This window comes from Sitophilus oryzae, unplaced genomic scaffold, assembly GCF_002938485.1.
Source record: "Sitophilus oryzae breed Bouriz unplaced genomic scaffold, Soryzae_2.0 scaffold_907_pilon_pilon, whole genome shotgun sequence".
NCBI classification, from domain to species: domain Eukaryota; kingdom Metazoa; phylum Arthropoda; class Insecta; order Coleoptera; family Curculionidae; genus Sitophilus; species Sitophilus oryzae.
Window position 1 is genome coordinate 2,475,346 of NW_022147536.1, and position 23,555 is coordinate 2,498,900.

Genomic DNA, 23,555 nt, shown 5'->3' on the forward strand with positions numbered 1-23,555 from the left:
TAAATAAGTTTTCATGTTTTTATAATTATTATCAATAGAACAGTTTATTTGTATTTTGTAGGTATTAGTGCAAAATAAATGTCTTACAATAGTATATTAAACAACGAGTTTCTCAACGACGTTTTGCACACGAGTTCGACAGTTTGTTTGCTCGAGCGCGAGTCGAACCAGTGTACAAAGAAGTTTTCGAACGAGTTTTTTACGCTATTTTTTCTACGACTACAAATTAGCAGCAGACTCACTCAGTTTTTGCCAGTTTTGTGAAATAATTTGCGATGTAATGATGACACTTTTCTGATGGCTGCGTTGCGTTTGGCGTTTCAGCTAAACATTGGAGGTTAAAAATGTTAAAATTGGCACATGTCATGTGCAAAATGACACATGTCGTGCGCTAAATCATGGCTAGATCCTTAGCACACAACAGTTTGCAAAACGCCAATTTCAGATCGAGTTTTCCGTGTGTCAAAGTGCATTTTCTAGGCTAGTCGTAGAAAAAATATTTTTTTCTCTTTGGTAGTCATCTAAACAAGGAGTGCGGTAATAAAAATGCGTGAGTTAAGAAGCTCTTAACTCACTCATTTTGAGTGAGTTAACTCTTAACAACTTAAAAAAACTTCTTAACTCACTGGCGTAGATAAAAGTACTTTACTTTTATGTCTAGGCTTTAAAATGACTTTTTTATATGGTCAATCACGTCGCAAAAATTAATAATTTTGTGACATTTGAAAAAAGAATACTTTACAAGTTATATTGAAAACTCCGCTGTGTCATTAAAATGGTATTTCGATTTTAAAGTATACAATAAAGCATGCAATATCAAAGAAATGAATCGTATAAAATACAATAATCTACAGAACTAATTAAGAGTTTTATTAACAGTTCTGTTTATAATTACCTAAACTTTATAACGACCATTAAAATAATAAAATTCAAAATTTTATCACGCGCCAAAAGCTATACGCGTAGAAGAGTTTTAATTTTGGAAGGTTCGGAATAGAACTAGAATTTTTAGAGGCTAATATTTTATTTTAAAAATCACCAAAACTGTTAGTATAGTGTATTTTGTTACCATTAATCGTACCACAGTGGAATTTTATGTTAAATAAATATACTGACCGGTACGAAAAACGGGCACCTTTAAATTTTTATTTTATTTAAATTTCAATATACAGGGCCCGGCAGTATTGCGCCGGGCCTCTGTACCTCCTAGAATAAAAAAACTTGAGTTTGAATAAAAAACTCCTAGAATAAAAAACTTAAGTTGAATTTTGTTTAATTGCAAACCTAAACTATGAACGAGGATGTATTTCAGGAAAATATTTTAACTTCTATAGGGTGGCTCAAAAAGTGTGAGCGGATCGAGATATTTTTTGTTAAATGGAACATCCTGTATATTATTGCATTTTTGGCTTTCTTTCGGATCACTTTCCATAATCCTGAGATATGAGTAAATATATTTCGATAGTTTCAGAAATCTTAATAAATAAATAAAAATATACAGGGTGAGTCTTAAATAAGTGCAAATATTTTCAGGGGTGGTATATTTCGACCTCAGGAATACGCCTATGAGATTTTTTTCGCAAAAAAAGATGTTGAAAATCGTGCATTTTCTTTTAAATTTCCCTGTATATTTTTCGAAAACTTTTTAGAAATGCCTGTTTACCGCAAATTTTCCCACGGTATAATTTCTTAATCTTCAATATTACCATAGTTACTTTACTCCATGGTTACGGCACTATGAAAAATTTTGGTTAGAAATCAAAAGTTTTATAAGCTACATATTATGTTTTCTCTAGCTGTTGCTGGGATATTTTTTTTGTCATCACAGGTTTCTCTGGAATAATCCTTGTATCGGGTCGTATACCAAGATACAAAGCGTGCTGTTCATTATGGAGACATAACCTTTCGTACTAGCGATGTTGTGCCGAGTACCACAGCCCTTTGCATCGCCAAAATTGTGCTGGTCGGGATTTGAAGATTTTTTAGGTGGCTTCGCATATTTCTATGTACTAGTCCGTTAGCTGATATAATAATTGGTAGAATCTCAACTTTAGCTAGATTCCATAGCTTTTTGATTTCTGTTGCCAGTTCCTGGTATTTAGATAATTTTTTTTTAGTGTCATATTGGAGTCTAATCGAACTGCAAAGTCTATTATTGTGACTTTTTTCGCTGCTATATCTTGGAAAACCACGTCTGGGCGATTATGATGCACTGGCTTATCAGTAATGATATCCATGTTCCATAAAATGTTGTAGCTGGTATTTTGTAGTATTGCCAAAGGTGTGTAGTTGTAGTCCGGTGTGTAGGTTTGTAGCAGTTTGTGTTTAAGACATAGTGCTTGATGTAAAGTTTTCCCCATGTTATCGTGTCTGCTAAGGTATGTGGTTGATGCTAGCGATGTGCAGCCTGATATGATATGCTGTATACTTTCTTGCGTAGGGCAACCTAACCGACATCACAGTGCTTCGTCCCATGGACAAAAATCAAAAAATAAGTTAAAATTTACTAATATCTAAATATATAATTTTATACTTATAGCAATGTTCAACCATCCTGTATATTATTTTTCATAAACAGCGTTTTTGTTAGCAAATATTTTCACTAAAAATAAATTTTGCGATCATTATCTCATCAGTGAAAAGAATAACGTTCATAGTAGTTCTGTATATTATGGAGTTAAACGGGTACGTACTTAATTGAAAGCCACTATGGATATTGTTAAACAAGGTATGTACTTTAAATTTATTTCTAAACAAGTTCGTGATTGTTTAGTTTTTATTTATTTTTTAAGATGATTCTTAAATGGGTATAAAAATTTTAAGTTTTCAAACTTCAAAAAGGCATTTAAAAAAAAACATATCAAAACATATCGTATTTATTGAATTTTTTTTTGTTGCCATATTCATACACTTTTAATTTTTGTATAGTTCACCTGCGTCTGCTTGCGACGAACTTTATTTTATAATACTTTTCAGATAGAGTAAAATTGATAAGCAATGCCGATCTGGCTAATACTTGGTTTGATCATAAGGACAAGAACTCAAAATTACTTGTATTTCAAAAAATATGTTCTTATTAGATATTGATGAACCTTCCAGTCAAATGAGACACCACTTGTGCCTGAAAAAGTCCACTATGTTGGAGCGAAACGTCGCATAAAAAAAGTGTCCATCTTTCAATTTATTATAAAATCTCATACCCAAGAAAAGGAAAAAATAATATATGGATATGGTCTATTAAAGAGGTAACTATTAACATCCGAACCCCTCATACCGACAAAATGAACAGTAACAACGCGAAAAAGTAACATATTAGAAAATGTACAGAAATATCTTATATGTGAGGATACTTCATCTACCTGTGATTTGGATACTATAAATTTGGAAGATTCTGTCAGCAGTGATTCTCCTGAATCAGAGTAGTTACGATCTATGCATTTTGTTGTCCTAAAGTAAATTTATAGTATCTTAAGTTTTTTTTTTAATTAAATATAACATTAATGTTTCTTTTTCATTAAAGAAAAACATTTTTATCTTATATTAGGCTTATATTGTAGGAATCATGTTCTAATGTTATTTCAATTCTTTTTTATCACAGGAATTTATTTAATACTTACACCGTTTTCATACTATAACTTATTATTTGCTTAGATGGAACACAGCTCCAACATTATTATTATTTATAAGATTTTTTTTTTCATAAACGTGGGACTAAGAACATCATCATTTAGTACAATGAGAGTACTCATCATTTCTGTCAAATAAACCTAGTTTGAATAAATTGCTTACAATAAAAGAGAAGTTTTGGATTTTTATCCTCTAGAGCCATATGTTCGAAGCACTGTGCGACATGTTGTTGACGGTACGTCTTCTTTTAGTATGTATTTTCTATATGTTCTTGTAGGTACTACTTGGTCTTGTATCGCCGCCAATGCTCCTTCTGTTTCTGGGAAGAGGTATCCGTGCTTCAGGTAGGTGACTGACATGGTCTTGCATACATCCTGCTGTTCAATACTGGCAGCGAACCTCCCATGGAGTGCTTTTTGCGCCCAATCTGATTTTAGTTGTTGTCTCCTTGCTTTGTATGTTTCTACTAGTTGTTATTATTTCAAAATATCTCAACTATTAAGGCCCGTGAGGAACCTGAAGATATAAAGGCAGGGCGTTCAGCTTTTGGGGAAAAAATACTTAACAAAATTTTTTTCGTTCCACCCTACTCTAGGTCTCTTAATTTCTCGTGTGTACCATGCTATAATTTTTGTGATCCATTTGTTGTCTGTTCTTCTTGCCAGGTGTCCTACCCATTGCCATTTGAGGGATTTGACTCTGTGGATGACATCTACGAGAACCTGGGTCTACGGTAAATACGAAATAAAACTTGACGAATCAGCAAATTAAAAACAGAAGATAGCCAAAGAAATATAAGAAAAACAATAATCAGCTGACACCGAGGCTTATTGCGTAAATCTTAATACGCAGGTTAGTTCCCTTGTGCCGTTCCGAATCTGGTTCACGAACGATTACAATTATTGTTGTTGGGACGCAGTTATCAGTCGCTAAACGTTTTTTTCGTCGTTAGAATGCATTTTTCTCTACTGCGCATAAACGTAACCGTTACAAGAACAGTTCTCTGCTATGTTACAACAAACCCTAATGTAATTGAAGTCGTTTTTATAAAAATTTCTAGCGCTAGATTTAGTGCACTCAGATTTTTGTCCGCTTTAATGATGGCTTGTATGGTACTAGGATATTATATTATTATTTTTTCCATAGCAACTGTTAAAATTGCCTTATCTTATATCTATCAAAAATAATAGATAAAATAGTACTTTAAGCGCAAGGGTAGATTAAATGATACTTTAACAGCCAGGATAGGTTAAAAACTTTATTTCTTGTCGTACGTTTTTTAATTGCTTCCATTTTTGAAAATTTTTGTATTCCTTCTCATAAATTATTCGGGATTTAAATGGAAGTAGTTTGGATATTGCGTTTGTCGCCGCAACCTGAATGTCTGTTGGTAATTTACTTATTTCGTTTTGAGACATTTCTGACTCCAATTCAATCAGCAATCAACACGAAAGAGAATTAAAAAATATTGACTCAAAACTGACAACTAAAAGATAGCTTTATTTATTTGTAAAATTACATAGAAACCAACGCCAACCCAGCACAATATTTTTTCTACTTGTAATAAATTCCTTGAAATAATAATTTCTGAATATTTTTTAAAACGTAACTCGCTATGGAAAAAAATATTGTTTTATACTAGCGATGGGAACTATCGAATGAATTAGACTATCGAATGGTTACTGAATGAATGATTTCAACTATCGAATGGTTTTATTCGAATAAAATCATTCATTCATTTGTATACTAAAGCATATGTGACAACCTCGCCGTGCGGCTAAATGGTTATCGTTGAGCCACGACTATCGAATGCTTTTGATAAATGAAATTTAGTATTTGTTTGATTTTTTTGTGCGTCAGTGCATTATTAGTTCTTCTTGTAAATGATCGTAAACTAAAAAGTATAAAGTGTAATTGCAACCACTAATTTATTCCACTAATTGGGAGGTTCTGAATGAAGCTTAAAGCTACCTAAAGTTCGAAATTTGAAGTTTGTGACACATCTAGAAGTACCTTAGAACACACAACAAATAGAAACTGAAAATCTCTGCATGTTCGCAACAATCTGCCGAATTTTGTCGGCTGGTGAAAAACATTTCGGGGAGTGGATTCACTGTTTTGATTATACTTGCTTTTACGAAGGGTTGTTACTGTGTACACCTCCTTGAAAAATGTACTAAACTTAGTACAATCCCATCAAACGTCGGCTCCGCTCGCGATACCCACCGGCGGAGTGGAGGCGGGCAAATATGGGGCAGAAGGGAGGCAGCGGCGCGCGACCGTGCGCCCGGAACCGTTAAATAAGTAATGGGACGGCTATGGTGGGGGTGGCGCGGTATCTGGGCAAAGGGTGTAAAGGGCAAAGGGTTGTGCGCGAGAGAGGGAGAGAGAGAAGGGAAAAGTGACGGCGGTCGCAGTGCAGTATAATTGCTTTTGGGTTTTGTTCGGTAATGCGCCAAACGGTGGACCGCGCGAACGATATTCGGATGATTTGAAGTGTGGCGGTTTATCGCAGCTTCCGCACCAAACAAATTACGATACGGCCGGAGAGGTACTTCCGATTAATAAAAAATAGAGCTAGAGATAGATCCAAGATTATACAGGGTGGTCCGAACTGTATTACGGAAGAATATTCTGCAGATAAAAATAAGTAAAAAAGTTCGTCTAAATGCATGTCCTAAAATGCTTAGTTCTGGAGATACAGGGTGCAGGAGTTTCATTTTTATTTCGATTTTTTTTCAAATAATTTCTGAAGCAACGTCAATATTTGGATGAAAATTGGTGTCTGCAAGTTTTTTGGCATGAGAAATTTGATTTTGATGTCAATATGACCCCTACTTGTAAAGGGCGCCACCTACATATTTTTTAATAACTTTTCGTCGGTACCTGTATAAAACTACTGAGTAACAAAAAATATACATTTATGACGTTTTTTACGTAAAAGAGGTCTCTTCGGAAAAATCGCTACGAGAAGTGGTTCTCGAGATATTTGGAATCGAAATTATCAATACCTGTCATCATTGACATAAATTAAACATGTTGACTAAATAGTTATTAGACTACCAGAAGTTCAACAGGAACTGTTTTATCATCATTTTTTCGCATAAAAATTTGTGATTATTATAAAAAAATGAAAATTTCCCAAATTTATTATTTCAGTCAAATAAGTATCTACTCAACGTGTTTATTTTTTGTCAATAATGACATGCATTGACTATTTCCGTTCTAAATATCTTGAGAACGGTTGCTCGTAGCGATTTTTACCAAGAGACATTTCTTAAGTAAAAAGTCACTAAAAGTTACATTTTTTCACTCGGCAGTTTTATACAGGTACAGACAAAAAGTTATTACTCTAAAACAGTTAAAACACATGTAGGTGGCGCTACCTACAAACAGGAGTCATATTGACCTCAAAATCAAATTCCTCATGTCCAAAAACTCCCAGATATTAATTTTCATCCAAATATTGACGTTACTTCAGAGATTATTTGGACAAAATCCTAATAAAAACGAAACTTTTACACCCTGTATCTCCGAAACTAAGCATTTTAGGACATACATTTATACCAACTTTTTTACTTATTTTTATCTGCAGAATATGCTGTCGAAGTTCCCGGAATACAGTTCGGGCCACCCTGTATATACAGGGTTGTTCACCACATGCATACGACACGGAGTATCGTAGCTAAACGATTAGATTTTTACAAATTGTAAGTTTTGGGTTCGTTGAAAGACTGTTAAAGCTACAATTTAAAAATATTTTAAAAAGATACAGAGTGTCCCAAATAAGCAAAAAATATTATAGTTTGAATTTTTTAAACGAAACAATCGAAACAATAATAAATAAAAAACAATAATAGAAAAGGTAAATTCGATTAGGGTTTATCACACTTAAACCTTACCGTTTTTGAAATATTTTCAATTTTGTGAAATTGTAGTAAAAAATTTAAGACTTCATTTCTTCAAAGAATATTAAAGGTTGAGTTTATATACACTATTTTTTGACACCCTGTATAGTCGATATTTGGATAAACATTCGTATCTCAGTATTTTTTGACACAGCATTTTACTACATCACTCTACATTTTACTACACAGTTTCCATTGTGACACTCGGTATACATTACTTAGATATTTATTTAAAATCGTTTAACATTTCAATTCTTCAATTTATGTACATTCTGTATTACAATTATTGCTTAAAATTGAAGGAAGAATTGAAATAGGCAATAATATACAGGGGGTGTCATTTAAAAAAAATAAAGTTTGATGTGACACAACCTTATGACCGACCCTGTATATTTAAATTTACTAGTAGCTAATAGGAATTTAAAAACCCATAACAACAGTATCACAGTTTCGGCAGAATGGCATCATTAAATCAAACCAAACACATCGAAATTTTTTCGATGTTTTTTTTGGCAAATTTCGATTTTTGCTTAGAATTGAAGGAAGAATTGAAATACATAATAATGTGCAGGGCTATTTAAAAAAAATTAAACTTTTTGAAAAAAATCAAAGGTTTTTTTGATCAAGTTGTCAAGCCAAAAAAAAACTATAAAAATAATTTAATGGGGCGTGAATGTTATATAATAAAATATAACTAATAATATAAAATGAAAATAATACTAATAGATGGTACGTTACCAATAGTAATAGCCAACTTTGATCTGCGCGCTACAAACAAAAGTCTTGTATGACCTGGCTACCGAGATGACCTACCTGCAATTAAAGAAAAAAAATTGTGAGCAACAATGTTAACACTTATTATTAAATTAAAAGAAACTTAAAGTTAAACAGGTATTTGAATAATTTAATAATATTCTAACATGAACATATAAGTTTAAAACCAATAATAATATGTCACAAAAGAATGTAGTCATACAGACTGACTTTACACAGAGAATATGCCACACAGGCTATTAAAGTGCCGCGAAAGCTAGTCACTGTATCATTAAAATGACACATAGGCTAGTCACACAGATTCTTAAAGTGCCACACAGGCTAACTGAAAAAAATACTGAATGCTAAACATAATTCAATAAGATCAATGTGATAATATTAATACACAAATATATGTTAATCTCCTATTAAAACCACATAGACAAATATATGTAAAACAATATAAAGTAAATATATAAAACAACCCCAGAGTTCCTAACTGGCAAAGTACGACAAGCTGTTTACAGCACTAGCAACAACAAACAACACTAGAAGAAATCTTTCTTCAACTGGAAGGGACACGCGATATCCCCAAAGCTGTTTACAGCACTAGCAACAACAAACAACACTAGAAGAAATCTTTCTTCAACTGGAAGGGACACGCGATATCCCCAAAGCTGTTTACAGCTCTAGCAACAACAAACAACACTAGAAGAAATCTTTCTTCTACTGGAAGGGACACGCGATATCCCCAAAGCTGTTTACAGCACTAGCAACAACAAACAACACTAGAAGAAATCTTCAACTGGACTGGACTAACAAACGATTAAAAATAGATGGAGAATATCTTAACCATCTAAAATTCGCTAATGACATGTCCTGATATAATTACACAAATTAAGAACTAAATAAGTCAGCAATAAAGTAGGTCTTAAAATGAATTTAGCAAAAACTAAAGTAATGCACAACAAACTACTATAGACAGAAAAGACATTCAAATAAATAACACACAACTAGAAATAGTAGAAGAATATATACATGGTGTCCCAGAAATAAGTGCAGTTAAAAAACTGGTAGTATAGTTCAACCCTAGAAACACGCTTATGAGTTTTTTTCGCTAAAAAAATTGAAAATTTGAAATTTTTTGAAAAAATTTTTGGAATTTTTTTTAGTTCTTAGTTAAAAAATATAATTTCTTTATAATATGTCAACATAGGTATTACCGAGGGTATTACATTAAATCCAGAAAAGATCCAGTGGTTCTAAAAATTTTAGCAAAAAAACATTTTTTTGGAAATTTTCAAAGTAAATCAACTCCGTTATTTTGGATTTATTTGAAAAACGATAAAGAGAAAATGTGTTTATTTTATCGAGATCCATCACCCCTTAAAATATTTGCACTTATTTCTGGGATACCCTGTATATTTGGGACTAGGGAATGCAATCCCGCAAATGCGGGATCCCTCTGTGATTCCGCGGGATCAAAGTTGCGGGACTTACCGTGCGGGATCTGCGGGATCGACACCAGGGGATTCCCCTTACGGCTTGGCCATTAAAAATAAGTGAAACAAACAGGTTAATTGTCAGATTTCTTTCTGGCGTACCTAAGTGAAGAAAAGCGTTTAACTAGTACTTGCGGACAATTAGGTCCAATAAATTACCGGACATAATTATCGGGACAAGCAAAATTTTAGGGTAAATTTAAAGTTGAATATCTCTTGAACTAAAAAAGATTTTGGGATGCGGTTTGGACCAGGTTTTAGATGGATCTATTGTGATTAAGATACTATGTGGTTTTCGAAAATATGAAAATATATTTACCGAATTCTCGCATACAGGGTGTTTTATAAGAGTGAAAATTTGGCCAATAATTTTTTTTACCGCAAATTTACAATTTTTAAAAAATCGAAATTTTTACCAAGTACGACTAATCTGTATTGAAATTAGAAAAAAAACAATTTGATGGGTTTTTTATTTTTTTTTGTTTTAAGGAAAATACGACGTTTTTTATACGATGGTCCTAAATGGTACAAAAAGCTTTGTACATTCTGCATAAGCCAAAAAATTATTGTTATAGAGTGTATCTGAAAGCAGATAACTAACACAAGTTAAAAAAAACTTCAACATCAGAATAATATTTTTATTTATAAAATAAGTAGATAAATTATAATAAAATTTAAGTTTATTTAATATTAAATATATTTTTGAACACCCTGTATACATCGGTCCAAATTTCTGTACAGATAGTTTAAGATACACGCTATATCAATATATTGTGGGCCTATGCAAAATGTACCATGCCTTTTGTACCATTTAGGACCAAACGTATGACTATAAATGCATATTTTTCGAAAAAAAATCGTATTTTCCTTAAAACAAAAAATTTAAATAAAAACACCAAATTGTTTTTTCTAATTTCAATACAGATTAGTCGTACATAGTTAAAATTTCGATTTTTCAAAAATTGTAAATTTTCGGTAAAAAAGATTCTTTACCAAATTTGTACACTATTATAAATCACCCTGTATACGAGAATTAGTTAAATATATTTTCGAAAATCACATAGCATCTTAATCACAATAGATGCGTCTAAAACCTGATCCAAACCGCATCCCAAAATCAGAGAGAGAAAAGAAAATCATTTATTGTTCACAATCCCGCAATTTTGCGGATCCGCGGGATTGATTGCTTTAATCTCGCGGGTTTGCGGGATTGAGATTTTGGTGCGGGATTGCATTCCCTATTTGGGACAACTATAATAGGTACATAGTTCGTGATTTCTACTATCAGAAATCAACTGAAGAATTAACTTAGCATGGAGTACTTATGGAAGATGCTCAATCATATGCAAATCTACAATGCCACTTTATCTAAGGAAGACAACATTCGACCAATGTCCAATGTGTACTACCAGTCATGACCTATGTATGCGAAACCTGGACACTTAAAACGGACATTATAAGGAACCTGCAGCTCGCACAACGCTTCATGGAACGAAATATGCTGGGAATAACCAAGAAAGACCGCAAAAGAATAGAGTGGATAAGACAAAAGACCCAGGTAATAGATGTCATCCACAGAATCAAATAGCAATGGTGGCAATTGGCAGGACACCTTGGCACAGACCTTGGCGAGAAGGATGGACAAAAGATGGACCACAAAAATTACAGCATGGTCATGGCACCCGCAAAGAATTAAGAGACCTAGAATAAGACCAAACCTGAGATGGCACCATGGTATTAGGAAATTAGAAGGGATAACTTGGCATAGTCAACAATAGACAACAATGGGCCCTACTACAAAGAAAGTATCTAAATATCTGAGGCAGGCTACACAATAATTGGAAATGGTTGAATAAGCCGAAAGTGATGATGAAAGAAATACTTTAATATTATAATCAGCAAATTGGCTTTTCTTATTATTCAATCAAATATCTTAAAATTTACGACCTGAGATTCAGAAACATAATAAATAACAACTACCTAAAACAATAAACGGTAATCAACCTATAGTTACCCAGTTAGATGTAATAAACTCACCTTATTTAAACGTTGTACTGCGGTTGTACTCTGCACAGCAATGGAACTCAGAACCACCACATAACATTAATTAAATCTCAGAAACGTTAATAGTTAGTTATGATTTAATAAACGCACACCATTTTCTTTCTCCGACGCTTTCTAATACTGTACTTTTTGAAGTAGGCAGGTATGATTTACTTGTTTTTATTTATGTCCGGAATTTCATGGCAATCTATGATCGCAATCATAAATCAAGGAGAAAACTTATAGTATAGAAAAACAAAGTTCTTACGTAACTTTAATTAATTATAAATGTTAATATTTTTGAAACTAAACGTTTTTCTGGTTAAACACTTAAAATTTAACTAGAATATTTAAATCAAATAATTATTAATTCAATAACTTAGTATATTTCTTATCGCTCTAATCGGTTTTAAATAGTTATAACCGATAACCGTAGTAATAAATATTGTCTAAATCAAAATCACAAATTTTATTGTTTAATTAAAGGCTATAAATTATTCAGAAATACTTAATTTTAAAATAAAAAACATCTTTAGTTTCAAAAATTTATTTTTAAGGTAGGCAACTTCTTATACATACTACATATTGAAATGTTATCTGAACCTGATATTGAACTTTTACGGAATGAATACTGGGTTACTCTGTATATCTAGATTGTTTTTTCAATTATATATATATTTATTTTAATGTCATTTTTCAATTATGCGGGAATAATGCGGTATAGGTATATTTATTTTAAAAAAGCAATATCGATAAATTTAATATTTCGATATATCGACACCATCCCTAGTTTTGACAGCGCTCGGTCGGTAAACGGTGGGGAGCCTACGTCATTCGGCTGTCCGTCTTTTATTAGATTAGTGGTTTTGTTTATTTGGATTGATTTGTAGTCATTCTGTCTTCCTAGCTGAAATACCCGTTTAAGCCGGACACGGTCCGCACCCACCCTTCTATCGTAACTTGGATGTTCTGTTGCTGGGCCCCGCAAGAGGACTTCGGAAAAGGTACGTAGCCCTAGGCCATGTTTATCACCTTCATCCCCGCTCTCTCTCTCTCTAACAACATCGTGATTTAACATCCGCCATCTTTGCCTGGTTAGTCATTGAGAAATAAGGCGTTGACGTAGTTTTTATTTTTCGTAGGTCCGATGGCTGCCATACGAAAGAAATTGGTGATCGTGGGCGACGGTGCATGCGGGAAAACTTGCCTGCTGATTGTTTTCAGCAAGGACCAATTTCCAGAAGTGTACGTGCCAACCGTTTTCGAGAACTATGTGGCCGATATCGAAGTCGACGGAAAACAAGTCGAATTGGCCCTATGGGATACAGCAGGACAGGAAGACTACGACCGTCTGCGTCCCTTATCCTATCCAGATACCGACGTGATCCTTATGTGCTTCTCTGTGGATTCTCCAGACTCGCTTGAAAATATCCCGGAAAAATGGACTCCGGAAGTGAAACATTTCTGTCCGAACGTCCCTATCATTCTGGTAGGTAATAAGAAAGATTTACGTAACGACCCCACAACTATAAACGAGCTAAGAAAGATGAAACAGGAGCCTGTCAAGCCTCAGGACGGTCGTTCGATGGCAGAGAAAATTAACGCCTTTGCTTATCTCGAGTGCTCAGCTAAAAGTAAGGAAGGTGTGAGGGAAGTGTTTGAAAACGCCACTCGCGCCGCTCTTCAGGTGAAAAAGAAGAAGAAGCATCGTTGCATTTTGTTCTGAACAAGCACACAACACAAAAAAACAAGAAAGGCTATTGTTTATATCTTTCTGATTTTTGTGTTATATTTTGAAGTTTTGAGGGGCTATTGCATGTATATCTACTAACACAAACGATCCCTATTATATATATGTTTTACAATTACAATCTTAAGTTTACTACTGGTTCGATTTTTTTTCTAGATAGACCATATCTGCTTTAAGTTTGTATATCGTAGATGTAAAGGTGTTGTAATAATTTTTTGTAGTAAATAATAAAAAAAAACATGTTATTAACAAAGTGTCCAGGCACAACATTGTTACACATCCTACAACAATTTTTTGAAACTTATAAATAATAATTGGGACAGCCTCTTTGTATTTTCTACATATGTTATAGTTATTGTATTGAAATTTTAGTTAATGGTGTGTGTAGAGAGGAAAAAAATAAGCTAATCGATGAATATATATATTTATACATATATTTTTTAAATTTTGGGTGAAACAAGAGTTAATTTTTTTTAAAAGAAATCAGTTTAGTTTTTCTTTCATATCGATGAGAATATATTTAGAATCGGTTGTATAGGAAGACTTTTTAGGAGGATAAATTTATGAATCGCGTATTAATGTAATAGCTTTAACTTTTCCATACTATGATGTATACTAAAATTAATAAAATTGTTTTTCCTACAGTTGTACCTTTTTTTTTAATTATTTCCTTTTGGTTTGTTTTATCAAAATTCTAGTAGGAAACTAATATGTTTGAAAGCTTTTCCAAAATTGACTTATTTACTCATGCCTTTTACACTATTTCATATTTAATATGTAAATTTTCACTCTTAATTTCTCAGTTTGTAAACTTGGCTCACGGGCGGGCGCCTTAAAATTTTCATGTGTTTTTTAGTTTTATACAGGGTGGTTCGAACTGTATTCTGGAAACTTCGGCAGCATATTCTGCAGATAAAACTAAGTAAAAAAATTCATATAAATTTATGACCTAAATGCTTAGTTTTAGAGATACAGGGTGTAGAAGATTTATTTTTATTTCGATTTTTTCCAAATAATTTCTGAAGTAACGTCAATATTTGGATGAAAATTGGCGTTTGGGAGTTTTTTGACATGAGAAATTTTATTTTGATGTCAATATGACTCCTATTTGTAGGGGGCGCCACCTACATGTGTTTTAACCGTTTTGAAGGGTAATTACTTTTCGTCCGTACCTGTATAAAACTACTGAGTGTAAAAATATACATTTCCGTAGCTTTTTACGTAAAAAATGTCTCTTGGTAAAAATCGCCATGAACAAGATGTTTAGAATTGAAATAGTCAATACATGTCATTATTGACTAATAATAAACATGTTGAGTAGATATAGTTATTTGAGTGAAATGATAAATTTGGGAGCTGCTATTAATTAATAACTATTTAGTCAACATATTTAATTTATGTCAATGATCACAGGTATTGATAATTTCGATTCCAAATATCTCGAGAACCCTTACTCTTAGCGATTTTTACCAAGATACCTTTTTTACGTAGAAAATATCGTAAATGTACATTTTTTTTACTCACTAGTTTTATACAGGTACGAAGAAAAAGTTAGTACTCTTCAAAAACCAGTTAAAAAAATGTAGGTGGCGCCCTCTACAAGTAGGAGTCAAATTTCTCATATCAAAAAAAAGTAAACTCAAATTTCTCATATCAAAAAACTCCCAGACACCAAATTTCATCCAAATATTGACGATACTTCCGAAATTATTTAACTGATGTGAACTTAGCAGCCAAAAGATAGCGGCCGATTTGCCGAACATAGCCGAAGGGTCAGTGGCGTCGGGCGACTTAACTTAATATGAAATAATCATACAATTTCTTGCAGGAGAATTTTATTAATATTTAAATAGTACTAAAACGAAGTATGCTTCATTATGTTAATAAATTATTACCGATATTTTTATATCGGATTAATTATTATAATTTCAAATTGACATGCGTAGTGTAATTTTATAAAATATATATACATTATACTAATGTAACCAAAATTAAAAAAAAATAAAAAACTAATTCATTTATGATAGTACTAGCACTACTACCTTTAGCAACAATTGGTTACTATGATATAGACAGAAACAACAAAAAAAGGTCATGATTTATATCACTACTAACTAGAAGCACACAGTTTCGTGTTATTGATGGACTTAGTTTTCGGTATTTTCGTCAGCAGCTAATTTCTTTATATCGGTTTTTCCGATTTTCTCGAAAACTGCGTATACTAACAAGATCAAAATTTCAGGGATTATAGAGGCCCACTATTGATCGATTTAGTTTTCGGTATTTTCGTCAGCAGCTAATTTGTTTATATCGGTTTTTCCGATTTTCTCGAAAACTGCGTATACTAACAAGATCAAAATTTCAGGGATTATAGAGGCCCACTATTGATCGATTTAGTTTTCGGTATTTTCGTCAGCAGCTAATTTGTTTATATCGGTTTTTCCGATTTTCTCGAAAACTGCGTATACTAACAAGATCAAAATTTCAGGGATTATAGAGGCCCACTATTGATCGATTTAGTTTTCGGTATTTTCGTCAGCAGCTAATTTGTTTATACCGTTTTTCCGATTTTCTCGAAAACTGCGTATACTAACAAGATCAAAATTTCAGGGATTATGAGGCCCACTATTGATCGATTTAGGTTTCGGTATTTTTCGTCAGCAGCTAATTTGTTTATACCGTTTTTTCCGATTTTCTCGAAAACTGCGTATACTAACAAGATCAAAATTTCAGGGATTATAGGGTCCACTAGACTAATAATAATCAGCCAGTGGCGTGTTCTTGATCGATTTAGTTTTCGGTATTTTCGCCAGCAGCTAATTTGTTTATAACGTATTTCCGATTTTTCTCGAAAAACTGCGTATACTAACAAGATCAAAATTTCAGGGATTATAGGGGTCCACTAGACTAATAATAATTCCCCAGTGGCGTGTTCTTGATCGATTTAGTTTTCGGTATTTTCGTCAGCAGCTAATTTGTTTATACCGTTTTTCCGATTTTCTCGAAAACTGCGTATACTAACAAGATCAAAATTTCAGGGATTATAGAGGTCCACTAGCCTAATAATAATCACCCAGTGGCGTGTTCTTGATCGATTTAGTTTTCGGTATTTTCGTTAGCAGCTAATTTGTTCATACCGTTTTTCCGATTTTCTCGAAAACTGCGTATACTAACAAGATCAAAATTTCAGGGATTATAGGGGTCCACTAAACTAATAATAATCCCCCAGTGGCGTGTTCTTGATCGATTTAGTTTTCGGTATTTTCGTCAGCAGCTAATTTGTTTATACCGTTTTTCCGATTTTCTCGAAAACTGCGTATACTAACAAGATCAAAATTTCAGGGATTATAGGGGTCCACTAGACTAATAATAATCCCCCAGTGGCGTGTTCTTGATCGATTTAGTTTTCGGTATTTTCGTCAGCAGCTAATTTGTTTATACCGTTTTTCCGATTTTCTCGAAAACAGCGTATACTAACAAGATCAAAATTTCAGGGATTATAGAGGTCCACTAGACTAATAATAATCACCCAGTGGCGTGTTCTTGATCGATTTAGTTTTCGGTATTTTCGTTAGCAGCTAATTGTTTTATACCGTTTTTCGATTTTCTCTGAAAACTGCGTATACTAACAAGATCAAAATTTCAGGGATTATAGGGGTCCACTAGACTAATAATAATCCCCAGTGGCGTGTTCTTGATCGATTTAGTTTTTCGGTATTTCGTCAGCAGCTAATTTGTTTTATACCGTTTTCCGATTTTCTCGAAACTGCGTATACTAACAAGATCAAAATTTCAGGGATTATAGAGGTCCACTAGCCTAATAATAATCACCCAATGGCGTGTTCTTGATCGATTTAGTTTTCGGTATTTTCGTCAGCAGCTAATTTATACCGTTTTTCCGATTTTCTCGAAAACTGCGTATACTAACAAGATCAAAATTTCAGGGATTATAGGGGTCCACTAGACTAATAATAATCACCCAGTGGCGTGTTCATGATCGATTTAGTTTTCGGTATTTTCGTCAGCAGCCAATTTGTTTATAACGTTTTTCCGATTTTCTCGAAAACTGCGTATACTAACAAGATCAAAATTTCAGGAATTATAGGAGTCCACTAGACTAATAATAATCCCCCAGTGGCGTGTTCTTGATCGATTTAGTTTTCGGTATTTTCGTCAGCAGCCAATTTGTTTATAACGTTTTTCCGATTTTCTCGAAAACTGCGTATACTAACAAGATCAAAATTTCAGGGATTATAGAGGTCCACTAGACTAATAATAATCACCCAGTGGCGTGTTCTTGATCGATTTAGTTTTCGATATTTTCGTTAGCAGCTAATTTGTTTATACCGTTTTTTCGATTTTCTCGAAAACTGCGTATACTAACAAGATCAAAATTTCAGGGATTATAGGGGTCCACTAGACTAATAATAATTCCCCAGTGGCGTGTTCTTGATCGATTTAGTTTTCGGTATTTTCGTCAGCAGCTAATTTGTTTATACCGTTTTTCCGATTTTCTCGAAAACTGCGTATACTAACAAGATCAAAATTTCAGGGATTATAGAGGTCCACTAGCCTAATAATAACTCCAGTGGCGTGTTCCTGATCGATTTAGTTTTCGGTATTTTCGTTAGCAGTTAATTTGTTCATACCGTTTTCCGATTTTCTCGAAAAACTGCGTATACTAACAAGATCAAAATTTCAGGGATTATAGGGGTCCACTAAACTAATAATAATCCCCAGTGGTGTGTTCTTGATCGATTTAGTTTTCGGTATTTTTCGTCAGCAGCTAATTTGTTTATACCGTTTTTCCGATTTTCTCGAAACTGCGTATACTAATAAGATCAAAAATTTCAGGGATTATAGGGGTCCACTAGACTAATATGGAAAATCCCCAGTGGCTGATATTCTTGATCGATTTAGTTTTCGGTATTTTCGTCAGCAGCTAATTTGTTTATACGTTTTCCGATTTTCTCCGAAGCACCGTATACTAACAAGATCAAAATTTCAGGGATTATAAGGGTCCAATTAAACTAATAATAACTCCCCAGTGGTGTGTATGTTCCTGATCGATTTAGTTTTCCGGCATTTTCGTCAGCAGCTAATCGAGCCATACCTGTTTTTCCGATTTTCCTTGAAAACTGCGTATACTAACAAGATCAAAATTTGTGGGATTATAGGGGTCCAATTAGACTAATAAACTAATCCCCAGTGGCGTGTTCCTTGATCGATTTAGTTTTCGGTATTTTCGTCAGCAGCCAATTTGTTTTATACCCGTTTCTTCCGATTTCTTTCTCTGAAAACCGGTGTATACCAACAAGATCAAAATTCTGATTTCATAGAGGTCCACTAGCCTACTAACAATCACCCAATGGTGTCTCCTTGATCGATTTAGTTTCGGTATTTTCGTTGGGCAGCTAATTTGTTTATACCATTTTTTCGATTTTCTCTCGAAAACTGCGCATACTAACAAGATCAAAAATTTCAGGGATCATAGGGGTCCACTAGACTAATAATAATCCCCCCAGTGGCGTGTTCTTGATCGATTTAGTTTTCGGTATTTTCGTCAGCAGCTAATTTGTTTATACCCGTTTTCCGATTTTCTCGAAAACTGCGTATACTAACAAGATCAAAATTTCAGGGATTATAGGGGTCCACTAGACTAATAATAAGACTCCCAGGGTTATGGCGTGTTCTTGATCGATTTAGTTTTCGGTATTTTCGTTAGCAGCTAATTTGCTTTAGTCACTCGTTTTTCCGATTTTCTTGAAAGCTGCGTATACTAACAAGATCAAAATTTCAGGGATTATAGAGGTCCACTAAAGTAATAATAATAACCCAGTGGCGTGTTCTTGATCGATTTAGTTTTCGGTATTTTCGTCAGCAGCCAATTTGTTTATAACGTTTTCCGATTTTCTCGAAAACTGCGTATACTAACAAGATCAAAATTTCAGGGGATTATAGAGGTCCACTAGACTAATAATAATCCCCAGTGGCGTGTTCTTGATCGACTTCATAACGTTTTTCCGATTTTCCTCGAAACTGCGCATACCAACAAAATTTAGGATTATAGAGGTCCACTAGACTAATAATCACCCAGTGGCGTGTTCTTGATCGATTTAGTTTTCGGTATTTTCGTTAGCAGCTAAATTGTTTATACCGTTTTTTCGATTTTCTCGAAAACTGCGTATACTAACAAGATCAAAATTTTAGGGATTATAGAGGTCCACTAGACTAATAATAATCACCCAGTGGCGTGTTCTTGATCGATTTAGTTTTCGGTATTTTCGTCAGCAGCCAATTTGTTTATAACGTTTTTCCGATTTTCTCGAAAACTGCGTATACTAACAAGATCAAAATTTCAGGAATTATAGGAGTCCACTAGACTAATAATAATCCCCCAGTGGCGTGTTCTTGATCGATTTAGTTTTCGGTATTTTCGTTAGCAGCTAATTTGTTTATAACGTTTTCCGATTTTCTCGAAAACTGCGTATACTAACAAGATCAAAATTTCAGGGATTATAGGGTCCACTAAATAATAATAATAACCCAGTGGCGTGTTCTTGATCGATTTAGTTTTCGGTATTTTCGTCAGCAGCTAATTTGTTTATAACGTTTTTCCTGATTTTCTTCGAAACTGCGTATACCAACAAGATCAAAATTTCAGGGATTATAGATCCACTAAAGTAATAATAATAAACTCCAGTGGCGTGTTCTGATCGATTTAGTTTTCGGTATTTTCGTCAGCAGCCAATTTGTTTATAACGTTTTTCCGATTTTCTCGAAAACTGCGTATACTAACAAGATCAAAATTTCAGGGATTATAGAGGTCCACTAGCAATAATAATAACCCAGTGGCGTGTCCTTGATCGGATTTAGTTTTTCGGTATTTTCGCGTCAGCAGCTAATTTGTTTATACCGTTTTTCCGATTTTCTCGAAAACTGCGTATACTAACAAGATCAAAATTTCAGGGATTATAGGGTCCACTAGACTAATAATAATCACCCAGTGGCGTGTTCTTGATCGATTTGGTTTTCGGTATTTTCGTTTAGCTAAGCCTAATTTTGCTTTATATTCGTTTTTCGATTTTCTCGAAAACTGCGTATACTAACAAGATCAAAATTTCAGGGATTATAGGGGTCCACTAGACTAATAATAATCCCCCAGTGGCGTGTTCTTGATCGATTTAGTTTTCGGTATTTTCGTCAGCAGCTAATTTGTTTATACCGTTTTTCCGATTTTCTCGAAAACTGCGTATACTAACAAGATCAAAATTTCAGGGATTATAGAGGTCCACTAGCCTAATAATAATCACCCAATGGCGTGTTCTTGATCGATTTAGTTTTCGGTATTTTCGTCAGCAGCTAATTTGTTTATACCGTTTTTCCGATTTTCTCGAAAACTGCGTATACTAACAAGATCAAAATTTCAGGGATTATAGGGGTCCACTAGACTAATAATAATCACCCAGTGGCGTGTTCATGATCGATTTAGTTTTCGGTATTTTCGTCAGCAGCCAATTTGTTTATAACGTTTTTCCGATTTTCTCGAAAACTGCGTATACTAACAAGATCAAAATTTCAGGAATTATAGGAGTCCACTAGACTAATAATAATCCCCCAGTGGCGTGTTCTTGATCGATTTAGTTTTCGGTATTTTCGTTAGCAGCTAATTTGTTTATAACGTTTTTCCGATTTTCTCGAAAACTGCGTATACTAACAAGATCAAAATTTCAGGGATTATAGAGGTCCACTAAAGTAATAATAATAACCCAGTGGCGTGTTCTTGATCGATTTAGTTTTCGGTATTTTCGTCAGCAGCCAATTTGTTTATAACGTTTTTCCGATTTTCTCGAAAACTGCGTATACTAACAAGATCAAAATTTTAGGGATTATAGAGGTCCACTAGACTAATAATAATCACCCAGTGGCGTGTTCTTGATCGATTTAGTTTTCGGTATTTTCGTCAGCAGCCAATTTGTTTATAACGTTTTTCCGATTTTCTCGAAAACTGCGTATACTAACGAGATCAAAATTTCAGGAATTATAGGAGTCCACTAGACTATAATAATCCCCCATGGCGTGTTCTTGATCGATTTAGTTTTCGGTATTTTCGTTAGCAGCTAATTTGTTTATAACGTTTTTCCGATTTTCTCGAAAACTGCGTATACTAACAAGATCAAAATTTCAGGGATTATAGAGGTCCACTAAAGTAATAATAATAACCCAGTGGCGTGTTCTTGATCGATTTAGTTTTCGGTATTTTCGTCAGCAGCTAATTTGTTTATAACGTTTTTCCGATTTTCTCGAAAACTGCGTATACTAACAAGATCAAAATTTCAGGGATTATAGAGGTCCACTAGACTAATAATAATCACCCAGTGGCGTGTTCTTGATCGATTGGCTTTCGGTATTTTCGTTAGCTTAGCTAATTTGTTTATACCGTTTTTCGATTTTTCTCGAAAACTGCGTATACTAACAAGATCAAAATTTCAGGGATTATAGAGGTCCACTAGACTAATAATAATCACCCAGTGGCGTGTTCTTGATCGATTTAGTTTTCGGTATTTTCGTCAGCAGCTAATTTGTTTATACCGTTTTTCCGATTTTCTCGAAAACTGCGTATACTAACAAGATCAAAATTTCAGGGATTATAGAGGTCCACTAGCCTAATAATAATCACCCAGTGGCGTGTTCTTGATCGATTTAGTTTTCGGTATTTTCGTCAGCAGCCAATTTGTTTATAACGTTTTTCCGATTTTCTCGAAAACTGCGTATACTAACAAGATCAAAATTTCAGGGATTATAGAGGTCCACTAGACTAATAATGATCACCCAGTGGCGTGTTCTTGATCGATTTAGTTTTCAGTATATTCAATAGCAGCTAATTTGTTTATACCGTTTTTTCGATTTTCTCGAAAACTGCGTATACTAACAAGATCAAAATTTCAGGGATTATAGGGGTCCACTAGACTAATAATAATCCCCCAGTGGCGTGTTCTTGATCGATTTAGTTTTCGGTATTTTCGTCAGCCGCTAATTTGTTTATACCGTTTTTCCGATTTTCTCGAAAACTGCGTATACTAACAAGATCAAAATTTCAGGGATTATAGAGGTCCACTAGCCTAATAATAATCACCCAGTGGCGTGTTCTTGATCGCTTAGTTTTCGGTATTTTCGTTAGCAGCTAATTTGTTCATACCGTTTTTCCGATTTTCTCGAAAACTGCGTATACTAACAAGATCAAAATTTCAGGGATTATAGAGGCCCACTAGACTAATAATAATTCCCCAGTGGCGTGTTCTTGATCGATTTAGTTTTCGATTTAGTTTAGCAACAAATTGGCTGCTGACGAAAATACCGAAAACTAAATAGATCAAGAACACGCCACTGGGTGATTATTATTAGTCTAGTGCAGTAGTTCCCAAACTTATTTTTCTCGTGGACCACTTTCAAAATTTTACTGGTTTCGGTGGACCCCCTGCTGCTACATTTCTACCACATTCTTAAAGTCGCCAAAAAATAAAAATTGTGTCACTTCTGAGTTCTGTCCCTATATTCCGATATGTAAAATAAAAACGAAAAATGGTCATTTTATATCACTTTATTTATTAAAAGAATAGAATTACAAGAAAAAATATTAAGGTAATATAGGTTCAGGGTCATAATTTTTAATTAATGGGAAGGATGTATCTGATGGAGTGTCAGCAAACGATCAATGTTTGGCTTTATTTTTGTGAGCAATAACCGCAAATCCCCCTGCTCTGTGATGTTTAATTTGCTCCTTTTTTTTGTTAAGAGGTTTGTAACGGCACTAAAACTCCTTTCGACAAGGTATGACGAGGGAAAAGCTATTAAAAATTTCCTTGCGATTTCCCACAGTCCAGGATATTTTTCGGGTATTTCTGCTTGCAGCCAAAATGTTGGGTAGCCTTTTCTAAATTTCACCTTCAGCTCCTCATTAGTGCTTAGCTC

General features: G+C 33.9%; 1 protein-coding gene across 1 annotated transcript; it reads left to right on the forward strand.

Annotated features, from left to right (window-relative positions):
* The first annotated feature begins 12,630 nt into the window (after positions 1–12,630).
* LOC115890657 (ras-like GTP-binding protein Rho1) lies at positions 12,631–14,224 on the forward strand. The gene is made up of 2 exons (XM_030910955.1): positions 12,631–12,837; positions 12,976–14,224. The coding sequence occupies exons 1-2, from the start codon at positions 12,798–12,800 to the stop codon at positions 13,557–13,559; spliced, it is 624 nt and encodes a 207-aa protein (XP_030766815.1). The 5' UTR covers positions 12,631–12,797; the 3' UTR covers positions 13,560–14,224.
* Positions 14,225–23,555: the final 9,331 nt, after the last annotated feature.